The sequence below is a fragment of the Bactrocera dorsalis genome, chromosome 6, assembly GCF_023373825.1.
Source record: "Bactrocera dorsalis isolate Fly_Bdor chromosome 6, ASM2337382v1, whole genome shotgun sequence".
Lineage (NCBI taxonomy): Eukaryota > Metazoa > Arthropoda > Insecta > Diptera > Tephritidae > Bactrocera > Bactrocera dorsalis.
In genome coordinates this window covers 19427847-19441946 of record NC_064308.1, presented here as the reverse complement: position 1 = coordinate 19441946, position 14100 = coordinate 19427847, and the positions used below count along the sequence as shown (strand labels likewise).

Sequence of the window (14100 nt, the reverse complement as noted above, 5' to 3'; positions counted from 1 at the left end):
TTACTACCTCAATATATACACTGCGTTGCTACCGCTGGAAATCCAAGATGGCTTTCATCCCTCAGAAAGCTACCACGAAAAGCTTTTCTACCGTTTCTACTGTGGCCGTACTGACGGGTAACAACATACATATATATGTATATACTTAGATAGATACACTTACAAACACTCACATTATAATATGCATATGTGCAACTTGAAATTTTCTTTTACGCTGTGTACTGCATTTTAGTTCGTTGCTATATTATTTATTTCGTTATTGCTGATTGGAATCATTTTTAATATGATGTTAATTTAATATGCATTAAACACATTTACATATTAATCCGTAATCAAGTTTTTAATATCAATATTTAGTGTTTCTTGCACTTGAATACAATTAACAACTTTGAAGTAATTAGTGCCGCATTTTTTAATCGATGTATTTCACATTTGTTTTGACACTGCTTGATTGTTATAACGAATGATTCTTATACTTCACCTTCTCAGTTTCGTGTCGGATATAAGTACGCGATTGTGCAATTGTGTGGTGTTAATATGTATGTACATATGTCTCATGTATACCCTTACAGCAAAATTATTCTCCGTTGAACAGACCGTCCATATCAACATAAAAATGCGAATAAATAAATTAGTTTGTGACTTTACCACGGAGAGTGTGAGATTTTGTTTACGGCACGATTCCGATTACTGTGTCAGTCGGGAACTGAAAACGAATTTCGGTATAAATGGGGTATGTATGAAACCTCTATTGAAAGGAAACTCTATTAAGCGGACATCTCCATTAACATTGTTGATGTTTATTAAGTACAATCTATTAAGCATACAATTCTATTAACTGGACAGAAAGGCTGGTAACCAACCATTGAGAAATCAGCTTTAAATTCGTTATTTTTTCCAAAGAAATGTATTTGTATGAACATATTCAAAATTAAACCTCAATTTTGCGGATTTATGAGTGTGTAGCTTCTAGTTATTATATTTACGGTTGTTTCTTTGATCGGTTTATTCTTTGTGGTTTTATTTAAAATTTCTTTACCATCGGCTTGGTAAATGAGCTGTTTATTGGTTGCCTTTTCAGTGTTACCGGCTTATAAAGGATAGTAACTCCACGCCTGGCTCAGATGTGACCAGAATGGGTACACCTTAGCGCTGGAGTTGGGACTATGAAAGTAGAGGGATCTTACGAGGGAGTGGCCGTGAATAGAAAACGGCTTCGCTTTATAGAGTAGATAATTCTTTATACTCCATTTGAAGCTTTGTATAGCTTATTTCCTTAACTCACCCATATGAAGAGCGACTCCTATTTATACTAACTAGTATGTTTACTTATTACTAAATAGTTGATAGTTTGTCTACATACAGATTAATTATTTGTTTAGGTTTGTTTACATATATGTATATTGTTTGCTTAGATACATTTTCTTTGTTTTAAGATAAGGTTGTCGTGGTATTCAAACTCAATGTTTTTTTTATACTTCTTTGTTTAGGATTATTTGATTTAGTGATAGTACATTTCAATTGTTCCAACTCAAGGTTATTTTGATGCATTCTATTTACTGAAACAAAAGATTGTTTTGTTGTTTGTTACTATTATAAGGAATGCGTTCCTTAACTAGCGCTTGGATAGATGTGATAGAGCAACCTTTCCGTTTTGTAAGTGTATGTGCGTCACTTTATCACATTGGGAGTATGGTGATCCCTTAACTTACTTTTGAGGTTTTATTTACGAAAAATGTCGATTTTTGGACTTTTTGATACAACTGTGTTATATTTTATGTTTTAGTGGGTATGCACTAATTTAGCGTTTAGTAGCCCGCCACCGTTCTAGGGTTTGTTCAGAATTGTTTTTTTTTCATTATTGGCGAAAACCATCCTTTTATTAATTTGGGCCGTCAGAGGTAACCCTGACTTTGTTTTTTATACCAATTTGTGGAGTATTGGGAAATTGTGGTTCTAGTGGTAATCGTACGACGTACCGGCCATTATTTCATCGAGTAGTTGTGGCTTTAGAGAAGTGCTGACAATACCAATAGAGACCTTTACCTGATCTTTTATAGTTTTGTTTGTTATTAGAAGTTTCCTTAACTTTTGCAATTTCTTTAATTGTGAAATGAGGTATTTGTCCCCAACTTGAGTTGGTATGGTGGGAACTGGTTCTGCAACTAGTCCACTTTGTATTTCGCTGTGTAGCGTTTGAACTTTTTGTGCCTTTGAGCAACATGGTGTCTCTTGACAATTTTTAGAATTGTGGTTTTTGGGATTTGCTTTTGCTAAACCCGTGGTTCCTTTTGTGTAAGCGCTTCTTTGGAGTAAGTTAAGATATGTGCTGTAATGAAGCATTGAATGGTGTCTTTTGTACGAATGTAAGCAATTAAATTTGCTTTTTTAATTTTTATAATTACATAACCTCCAAAGAATGTTTCTGTGTCACATGTAGGCACCTCGATGTGGATGCCTGAACTTGCCCTTTGAATGTCTATTTGTGGCAGCTCTACTCTACTGTGGGGAGTAGGTGCAATTGCTTTAATTAGCTTTAGTTGAACGGAGATCATAGCTTTTGTATCTTCATATTGGTCTAAGCTTTTCATAAATAGCGTAAGCCGATGATTTAAAATTTTTGAGTAGATCTGAATCGTCAGAATCTACTAAGTCGTCATGAGCCGCTGTTTTGAGCGTGTAGCTTCTGCAGGTGTATTTTGATTTGTATTGTTATTAACCATATTTGTATTTTTTTTTTAAATAATGAAATAATATTATGTTTATTTACTATAATTTATTTTGAATATATGTTTAAATTGTTAATTACTATTAAAAACCGCGCTTTTTATTGATTAAAATATTTGATGTCCCATTGTTTTGTATTTACGTACACCCTAATACATACATACGTACTTATATTAGGGGTATTCAGACCGAAGCCTGTTAATTTGGTAAATCGTTAGTTGATGCTTCGCTAAAAGGCTTAACTGTGAACATACTTTTTGTTCTACCTCTGTAGTATGGTAAATTTTATTCCGACACAGCTGATTCAATTTTATTAAAGAGTAAAAATGCCTCAAGGAAGTGCAAAATCAAAAATTGTTAGTCATTTAATTGAAAATTATGTGAAGCAGATCAAATTTATTACTGGTAAGTACTTTAAATTGAAGTACAGAGGAGCAGGAGAACAGCTGATGTGATATTAACGAAACAATTACCAAGCTTGCCAGATGGATAGTTCGTTACTCGGTAGAACGATGGTCTGTTAATTATGTGTGCACGAAAAGTTTGTGCTAATATATATATATATATGTGTGTTTAATTTAATTTTTTTTCCTTTTGTGCAATCCTGCTTGTTTTTGTTTGACATAAAACCAAAGGTATTGCGGGATGTTTACCAATGTGGGCTTTGAATAGTAGTTATGTATAGGAATGTATAGATAAACCAATAATTTATTTGTGTATATAGTGTTCACAAACTTATTTATATTTTGTGAAACTAATTTTTTTATATTCGCTCCAATAAACGTATTTTGTGATTTTTGCTTCACCATTCCATTACGATACATTTTTCTTTGAAAATTAATAAAAATTTAATAATTTGATATGTCATACCCAGTGTAGGGTATGCTATTACAGACTGATTCTATTCCGTATGATTATATGTGCAAATATATTTATACATACATATACAATACATATGTTCGCAATGGGAAGAAAGCGGGAAAGCGAAGTGGGAAATGTGCAGGTATGCTTCCTAATGCACTTTGCAAATATACTTATTTTGTTTCTGTTTTGTTATATACGTGGCAGATGGTATGCCGTATGGTTTGTATACTTGTACTTACATATATTCTTTTTTCGGAAAGGCGAGAGAGCGAGAATACGAAATGGAAAAAGGGTATTTTGCTTTGTTAAAAAGTTACATATGCACTTTTGTATGTATGTATATTTGTTTTTTTTTTTCTCTTGCTTCGTTTTTTTATGATATATATTTTTTTTAAGTTTGTGCCTTTGCTTACATATTATATACAATCCTGCCTACTGATTTATTAATCAGAAGAGGTTTGTCGGAAATTTTCGCAAGTAAATGCTTGATTTACTTCATACTTGTATTTGTTAATAAACGTGTTTAAAAACACGAAGGTATGATAATACCTAGGCAATGAATTAGTAATATTTATTAGCATATACAAATAAGTTGATATATACGTTATACCAAGCTGTGTTCGGTTTTTCTCGTAAAATAAACTCGAAGTAGTGACACTTTGGTAACCGTTTTTTCGCGGATAAAACGGATTTTGAAATATTTTAGCATATAAAAACTTATTTTTTACATACATACATATTTATATAAATTGAAATATATTAAAAAAAAATAGAATGCAAGCCTAGGCGTTTTGTCCCAATTCCCTTCTCCACTCCTTTTGTCTTTCCGCCGCTTGCAGGTACGTCTTCTATTTTGTTGATTTACAAATTCGCGCCCGTTTTTTGTTTAATTTTGTTTTTATTTCTGATTTGTCATAAGATTTCGCGTACGATTGTGTATTTTTTTTGCTTGTTGAAACTGTTTTGTATATTTTGATTTTCCATGTAATTTCTTTTTGTGTTTGTCACTTCACCTCAGTGTTTTCTACCATATTTTTTTTTTGTTTTGTCACCTCACTGTTATATGTATATTAGGGAGTCCGTTATTTACCAAATTGATTATTTTTGACGAGACGCCCCCTAAACTTTTAGTTTTCCATCTAAAAAAAAATATCAGACCATAAAAAGCCCTTAATTTTCATAATAAACCTTGCCCCAAACACGATACATTTCCCCTTGAAATTACATGGGATTTTGCCACTTTTTACAAATATTTTTTTTTTTTTCTCTGGAACTTTCTCGTTTGTAGGATTAAAAAAGTAATATTCTTATACAGAATTGAATGCTCTACAAGAAACGACCGGACGATTTTTCGATATACTCACCCCTTTAAAAGTTATTCAAGGTTAAACTTCTGGGTAATTTTCGAATTTTTCGGCAAATTGAAATTTTTTTTTTGTAAAATTCAATTGTTTTGTTCGACGTTTTTTGTAGAGCATTCAATTCTGTATAAGAATATGACTTTTTTATTCCTACAAACGAGAAATTTCCAGAGAAAAAAAAATATTTGTAAAAAGTGGCTAAATCCCATGTAATTTCAAGGGGAAATGTATCGTGTTTGGGGCAAGGTTTATTATGAAAATTAAGGGCTTTTTATGGTCTGATATTTTTTTTTAGATGGAAAACTAAAAGTTTAGGGTGCGTCTCGTCAAAAATAATCAATTTGGTAAATATTTGTAAAATGTGGCAAATTCCCATGTAATTTCAAGGGGAAATGTATCGTGTTTGGGGCAAGGTTTATTATGAAAATTAAGGGCTTTTTATGGTCTGATATTTTTTTTAGATGGAAAACTAAAAGTTTAGGGGGCGTCTCGTCAAAAATAATCAATTTGGTAAATAACGGACACCCTAATGTATATTCATATGCATATACATATGTGTGTTGTTATATACATATATGTATATAGGTATTGTATCTAGTTTTTTGTTTGTTTTGTTTTGGTCACTGCTCCTTTTTTTGTTTTGGGGTTTGTTCACCACACAGTTCCTTTGTTTTTTGTATTAATTAAATTTTTTTTTAAACGTTTCACTAATCCATAGTGCCTCTCACTAGGGCTCGAAGGACCATGATTATTTGGATGCCCAATTTAGTGGGAAACATCCACCACTTTATTCATATCTTAATAAGCATCCGCTAATTTTGTTAAGAAAAACACACTAGTTAATTGTTATGTATTAGTCACGGTAAAAGATCAGCTTTATTGAAACTTACACATATAACTACAAAGGATGATTGTACTAGGCAACGGCTATTTGTATCCTCGTAGCACACAGGATCGATGTTGGGTTGAAGATCAAACAACTGGTATCAAACTGGAACCGTAAGACGATGTTTTTAATCGCAATATATTGTAGCACGCGGGTAAGGTGCCGGTAAACGAAAAGTGGAGCTTACGCGGCGCAGTGTAGAATCGAATGTAGATGTGCGAACTGTATGTGACGAATGTCTTGAACCTGCTCAGCGGACCATCCTTTATGTTTGGTGGGTTGATGTAGAAGTGTGGTGAGTTTTGTTTTGTGGTAATGTATGTGTATGGGATGGGCCAGTTTTTCCCGGGTAGAGTGGGTGGATGTTTAACTCATTTAAACACTGAAGAAGGACCTAACGCCGACCTTTTTTTGCAAAAGAACCCTCGATTTCGCAATTTATGTCTATATTTATAACTCAAGAACGAACCGATGAAAATGGCTAAAAATTGGTGATGAGATAGCTTGGAACCTCGGGACTTGCATAGGCTACTTTCTATCATTTTATGTTAAAAGTCACAACAATTTCTAAAAAAAAAACATTATATTACAAGACATAAGCATGTGTTCATTATTCATGTAAGAATCGTTTGAACATTTTTTTTTCAAATATACAAAATAAAATCACGCAGCTACTGGCATAGGGGGCCCATTCAGCTAACACTAAATCGGCAAATGGGGTTGGTAATGCGAATATATAGCCTATCTCTCCCAAACGTCAACCTCACCCTCGCGCGGTACCTCCTGTTCACTATGAACGAGGCTCTGACGACCGAGTAAACGCGGTATAACCTTAGCACCTGCGAGGAGGAAACTCGTAAGCCATTGCCTGCCTAGAGGCGAAATCGGCAGCCCCGGGACTAGGCTAATAACCTACTCATCTTAAACCCTCTGATAATCTTAACGAAGTAAACAAAGTTAAGATTAAGCACGATAAATTGATGACGCCCTTCAGCAGGAAAAATGGATTACGAATAGGAACCTGAAATGTGCGTTCATTGTTAGAACCAATCACACTTCAGCAACTCTGTAAAGAATTTAAACGCTACAAACTCATTCTTCTTGGTCTTTGCGAGGTTAGATGGCCAACTCGGGCGAAGTTACAACAACTTCTGGCTAAAAATTCATTTTCTCTGGAAACGAACCCACTCAATGGCGCCACGGCGGCGCTTATAGAATGGAAAATTCACTCGGATAGAATCATCTCAGTGAGGCTCCGCACAAGAGCTTGAAAATCACTATAGTACAAATCCATGCTCTAACGAATGTAGCGGAAATGGAAGTTAAGGAAGCATTCTATAGTTGCTTCACAAAAGTACCGAGTGAAATCAATAAGGGTGACATAGTCATCTTAATGGGTGATATGAATGCCCAAGTTGGTCATCACAATAAGGGGTTCTGGGCTAACGTTATTAGCAATGCTAACCGTAACCAAGCAGCTACCGATACATATCGAAATTCGACGTCGTAAATGGAAATAGATCGGCCACACTCTGCAAAAACCTTACGATGACATTAACAGGACAGCGCTAGATTGGAATCCGCAAGTAAGCCGAAAACGCGAGCTACCAGCCAGCCAACTTGAAGCAGAAGCACAGAGAAGTGGTTATTCCTGGAGAGAAATTAAATTCATAGCTTTAAATAAATTTAATTGTAATTTGTTTATTGAGACCCTATGTTCCACCTAGGACCTACGGAAATATATATGTATATACTGGCAGGGTACAGTGGTTTTTGTTTACATACATATGTACATATACATATATGAATATAGTGATAGTTGTAACTGAATTAGAAAAGGCTGAATCAGAATTTGAGAAGTTTGCGTAAAAGCTGACAAATATTCCTGAAGCATTGCACAGAACAATGCAAAATTTAAAAAAAACGATGAAGTCTGTGTTTTCTTAAGATTTTGTTATTACATTCGATGAATGTTGGGCAAAACATTACCATATGATCAGATATGGAGCGTGAGGTGCTCTTCTGCTCTACTCCTGTACTGGCATTCACTATAACAAGAAACATAGTGACTCACATATATATGTGTAACGATATACGAAGCAGATGCAGATACTGTGAAGACGTCGTTACATCATACATATTTATGTACATATCGCTCATTTGGTGCAAGACCGGCATAAGTCAAAAAAATCGATTCTCCAGAAAACGCGTTTAAAGTTTTCAACTGACTACAACCTCACACGGTGACTCCAACCTTACACCTCTTCTCAAGCGGAGCATATAAGAGGTATTCATATGAATGTTTCACTCAACATGACGTTTCACGAACAATTCTGCAGCATTAACTCAAAATTCACGTTTTTGATTTATGCCGGTCTTGCAGCAAATGAGAGATATGTACTGTTCCTTAAGTGATTTACGATGTCAATAAGAAAATGTAGATTGCCAATTTAACTATTACATTATATTGTTATCACGATAAATTATATCCTTGACAACAAAGAGTGAGCGGAGCCGCGGGTTTAGACTAGTATATTTATATAATTATCATACAATATTCTTCTTCGTCTTCTTTACTGGTGTGGGCACTCACATATGGCAACACTGTTTTTGTCAGTTATTAATTCTCCGTACATTCTTGGAATTTCAGCTTAAACTAAATTCTTAAATTGTAGTCTTATAGGCTGGTTAGTGAACAACGCAGAATCGTGGGTCGTGTCAGCTGGGACGACCTATCTTATGGGCGCGCAAGGTAACTGAACAGTGAAAAACGTTACTCCCTTCTCTCTGACGTGACGTTGACGTGAGAATCTGCGACATTTGGATTTTTGCCGTCGCAAACGTCTCAGCTGATTGCTCTCTCACAACGCAGGGTTGCCAATATCGATATACTGCAGTAATTATCAACTTTTATAATTCAATCTGTTCAATATGTTTGAAATTTTCTTAAAATAACTCAAAATCAGAGTCGAATGCTATTATTTATAAATATATAAACTATTTTTAATAGTTTGTTTTCAGTTTTGACATTTTATATTGTAAAAAATTGTAATTGAAAACAAAGATGTGCTCAAAACTATATATGCGTATTGGGCAATGGCAACATTGTTCAAATGAAAACAAAGCAAAGATGGCTGATTTCTGCGTTCTTACCACGTTTTTGACTGTGCACACATTTTGCCGATAAGGAAGGAAAAGGAAGGAAGGGAGTAGCGTTTTTGACTGGCTAGCTTCTTAAGAAGCGTCAGTCATTATCCAGACGCCAACGAGGTTACAAGTAATCATACAATAAATAGTTTTAAATATATGGGCCATTCCATCAATTGGCGACATGGTTTTGTACCCGTGGTTCTCCGATTTTGACGAAACTTTAGAATATCATAATATAGACTAAAATAAGAATATCTGTAAACTTTTTAGTGGCCAAACTTGCTTCATTCAAACAAAAAAATGACTTTTTCTTTTATTTTTTAACGACCTCAAAATTGAGTGAAAAAAATTTTGAAGTTATCCATTTTTATGTAAAAAAATCTCAGCTTTCTGATAAAAATATTTTCAAAATCCAAAAAAAATTTCAAAATCCAAAAAAACCATGTTTTTTCCAAAAATCCCGCTTTTTGTGCTCTTCCCCCACCTTTTTTCAAAATTGACATTATTTTTCGATTCCTCGTTAAATTTTACATAAGAATCAGTGTTCAAAAATATGGGACTCTGATCCCATGAACAGCAAAAAAAATTCAAAGTTGACGCTCAAAATCCAAAAAAAAAAACATTATTTTCCAAAAAATCCGGTTTTTTGTGCTTTTCCACCAACTTTTTTTCAAAATTGACTTTTCCATTCGATTCCTCGTTAAATTTTACATAAGAATCAGTATTCAAAAATATGGGACTCTGATCCCATCAACAGCAAAAAAATGCAAAGTTGTCGCTATATGGCACATATTTTTATGAATGAAGACTGTGATTTCTTCTTAATTCAAGTCTAAGAATACAATTTGCACATTTACCTCTTTCACACAACCTTCTAAGCGAACACACTGCGCCGTATAGCGACAACTTTACATTTTTTTTGCTGTTGGTGGGATCAGAGTCCCATATTTTTGAACACTGATTCTTATGTAAAATTTAACGAGGAATCGAATGGAAAAGTCAGTTTTGAAAAAAAGTTGGTGGAAAAGCACAAAAAACCGGATTTTTTGGAAAATAATGTTTTTTTTTGGATTTTGAGCGTCAACTAGGGATCCTAGTCCCATATTTTTGAACACTGATTCTTATGTAAAATTTAACGAGGAATCGAAAAATAATGTCAATTTTGAAAAAAAAGTGGGGGAAGAGCACAAAAAGCGGGATTTTTGGAAAAAACATGGTTTTTTTGGATTTTGAAATTTTTTTTGGATTTTGAAAATATTTTTATCAGAAAGCTGAGATTTTTTTACATAAAAATGGATAACTTCAAATTTTTTTTCACTCAATTTTGATGTCGTTAAAAAATAAAAGAAAAAGTCATTTTTTTGTTTGATCTCAATTTGAAGTGCGCGCCAAAAAACAATGAAGCAAGTTTGGCCACTAAAATGTTTACAGATATTCTTATTTTAGTCTATATTATGATATTCTAAAGTTTCGTCAAAATCGGAGAACCACGGGTACAAAACCATGTCGCCAATTGATGGAATGGCCCATATACATATATAATTGTGGTGTTTCATTCGCCACATAATTGGTGACCCCCACAATTGAACAGTACACGTTAAATGGACCAACAACAAAATTGTGCAACCGAATCGGGCGATGGGTGTCCAGATTCGCAAGACGGGAACCCCACCGAGGAATTTTTTGATACAAACACACCTTCCCAACTCCCACCACTACAAGCTATGCACATCGACCGATTCGAACGAATCGTACTATCGCCGTTTTGGAACCAGCAGGTTCAATTGTGGTTTGCTGCCGTCGAAGCACAGTTCCAGCTCAGAAAAATAACAACGGACGCAACGAAATATTATGCAGTAATAGCTCGCCTGGATCAAGAAACACTCATCGTGGTTGAAAACATTATTTCTAATCCGCCCGAAACAGATAAGTATATCACACTTAAGGAAGCACTGCTTAACCATTACGCCATTCCTCAGGAACGCCGATTCAAAATGTTTCTATCCGGCGTCGAACTACGTGATCGACGGCCGTCTTAACTGCTGCCAGAAATCCACCGCCTGGGAGGAAATCATTTAGACGCAGCATTTGTGCGCACCATTTGGTTTGACCGTCTTCCTCTACAAATACAACTAACACTTGCTGCCACTGATGAAGAAAACAACACTATTCTCGCGCGAACAGCAGATCGCCTCATGGAAGTTCAGCGAGGACATGAAGATCCCGGTATAATGGCTCTGACCCACAAATTCGCTGCTGGCAGTGACATCAAAAAACAACTTGACGATTTGGCACGGCAAGTCGAAAAGCTGGCTCAGAGGCTCGACAAAGCATCATTCAACGAAAGCAATCGCAATAAAAACACACCAAGTGCATCACAGGACAATGGAAACACAAACGGCCCCCAGTAGACACGGCGTATGCTGGTGGCCACATAACACATCGCCGACAATTCGTTTCCGACCGCATATCAGGTACAAAATTCCTCGTCGACACTGGCGCGGATATTTCGGTAACTCCACTATCTCGTAAAAACAAAAAAATTCCAACATCTTTTCGACTGCAAGCTGCAAACGGTAGCGAAATCGAAACCTACGGGAATAAGGCACTCACCCTCAACATAGCGTTACGACATCCGATCTATTGGATATTCTGTATAGCTAACGAACCGTATCCAATCATCGGTTGGATTAGTTGTGGACCTCAAACGTGGTCGCTTGGTAGACCCTAATTCAGACTCGCACAGTGTAGGTCATTATGCAACCGCCCCCATTACAGAGGTCACGGCCCTACCCCTCGAACCGCACAGCCATCAAACACTCGGTCAAACATTTCACCCCTACCACCGGACCACCGTACATGCAACGTGTTCGACCGCTATGTCCTGAACGCCTCAAAGTGGCGAAAAAGGAGTTTGAGCTCCTAATCGATTTGGGTCATGCCAGACCGTCAAATAGCCCCTGGGCTAGTTCCTTACACATGGCCAAGAAGAAAAATGGAGACTGGCGACCATGCGGAAACTACCGTAGACTCAACGAAAGAACTATTCCTGACCGGTACCCAATCTCGCTTCTTCATGATTATACCACAATACTATCAGGAAAGATCATATTTTCTACAATCGACCTCAGGCGTGCGTTTCATCATATTCCGGTGGCCGAGGAAGACATACCAAAAACGGCCATAATAACCCCGTTCGGGTTATTCGAGTTCATCAGCATGCCATTCGGGCTCCGAAACGCGGCACCGTCTTTTCAGCGCTTTATCAACGAATCACTCACGGGCCTCGATTGCGTCTATGCTTACATCGACGACCTGCTGATAGCATCTTCCAGTGAACAACAACACATACAACACCTACGGTTAGTATTCCAGCGACTTAGCCAATACGGCCTGTGCATTAATGCGGAAAAATGTGTTTTGGGTGTTTCTGAAGTCGACTTCTTGGGATATAGAATTTCGAAACTCGGTTCCGCACCACTTCCAAGCCGAGTCCAGGCGTTACGGAGTTTCCCAAAACCTAAAACAATTTTAGAGCTAAGAAGATTCCTCGGCGCAATAAACTTCTACCGACGACACATCAGAAACGCTGCCGCTGCCCAGGCACCTCTCAACGAGTTCTTAAAAGATTCAAAGAAGAAAAACGATCGCAGACCAGTACCTTAGACAGCAGAATCAGAACAAGCTTTCACCTACATCAAGGAACAACTAGCAGCCGCAACCCTCCTAGCTCATCCATCACCACCCGCCGAACTTCGGATTACGTGTGACACATCTTGTACTGCGCTGGGAACGGTGCTAGAACAGAAACATAAAAACGTTTGGAGACCACTTGGATTTTTCTCGAAAAAGTTATCACCCGCACAGATTAACTACAGCACATATGATAGGGAATTGACAGCTGTATACGAAGCCATCAAGTACTTTAGGCACTGGGTTGAAGGTCGTGATTTTGTTGTCAGGACAGATCACAAGCCATTGACTTTTGCGTTCCATCAACAATCGGATAAATCTTCACCTCATCAGATCAGACAGCTAGGATTCATCAACCAATTCATGACTACCATTGAATACATCTCCGGTTCAGACAACAACGTCGCTGACACCTTTTCACGCGTTGAAACGATGCATATACCAGTAGTTATTGACTACAATGAGCTGTCCCGATCGCAGGCCTCGGACGAAGAGCTGCAACAACTTCTTGCAAATAACGAAACCTCATTAAGGTTCCAAACGCTTACCTTTGATCCCAACGGGCAGACTATTTATTGTGACGTTTCAACAAATAACATCAGACCATTCGTGCCAGTACCGCTACGTCAGAAAATTTTCCAACAGTGACAGTGAAACTCATCGCTCAAAGATACGTGTGGCCATCAATGAACAAAGATGTTACGCAATGGGCTCGAGAATGTGTCCCATGTCAACGTTCCAAAATAGGTCGCCATGTACACACAGCACCCGCCACATTCCCTATTCCGGACGAGAGATTCGATCATGTCCATTTGGACCTAGTCGGACCATTCCGGACTCTAGTACTGCATGACTATGGTCGACCGATTTACGAAATGGCCAGAAGCGGTACCCATTAAAGACATAACGGCAAGCACGGTTGCCAACACGTCCTACTCCTATTAGATCGCCCGCTACGGATGCCCCAAGCTGCTCACTACCGATCAAGGTACCTAATTCGAAAGTGCGTTTTTTACACCTCTAGCACGGCTAGTCGGCGGCAAACGTATTCGCACCACGGCATACCACCCAGCAGCCAACGGTCTGGTAGAAAGGTGGCACCGCACGTTTAAAGCCGCCATCATGTGTCATCAAATCTCTCAGTGGACTCAGGTTCTACCAACAGTATTATTGGGATTGAGAACTTGCTACAAGGAAGACTTAAAGGCATCTCCCGCAGAATATTTGTATAGGACAACACTCCGGATTCCTGGCGAATTTTTCTCAGATGGAGATCCACCGGAAGATTCCCAATTTTTCATTGAAGGTTTTCGCTCATATATGAGGAAAATCAGACCAGTTCCTTCAACCCACCATTGCCGTCAGAAAACGTTCTGTTTTAAAGAACTGTCAACATGCACACACGTATTCCTGATCGCC

General features: G+C 37.2%; 3 protein-coding genes across 10 annotated transcripts in view; 1 reads left to right on the top strand and 2 right to left on the bottom strand.

The window, feature by feature from the left end:
- Positions 1-681, bottom strand: part of LOC105222893 (tetratricopeptide repeat protein 39B) — a 78011-nt gene extending 77330 nt beyond the window's left edge. For 2 of the 7 annotated variants that reach the window (XM_049460447.1, XM_049460440.1), the window contains exon 1: positions 8-591. Coding sequence is in view for 3 of the 7 variants with exons in the window: in XM_049460438.1 (XP_049316395.1) it covers positions 482-612 (131 nt within the window). In the remaining 4 variants the exon portion in view is untranslated. Of the gene's footprint in view, positions 1-7 lie in introns of all 7 variants that reach the window. The other 5 variants (XM_049460441.1, XM_049460438.1, XM_049460437.1 and 2 more) reach the window with 5 other exon arrangements.
- Positions 1-14100, bottom strand: part of LOC125779350 (uncharacterized) — a 97529-nt gene that overhangs the window by 64083 nt on the left and 19346 nt on the right. The window lies entirely within an intron of this gene.
- Positions 614-14100, top strand: part of LOC125779265 (uncharacterized) — a 56607-nt gene continuing 43120 nt past the window's right edge. For both annotated transcript variants that reach the window (XR_007423223.1, XM_049460193.1), the window contains exon 1: positions 614-733. The gene's annotated coding sequence lies outside the window, so the exon portion shown is untranslated. The remainder of the gene's footprint in view (positions 734-14100) is intronic.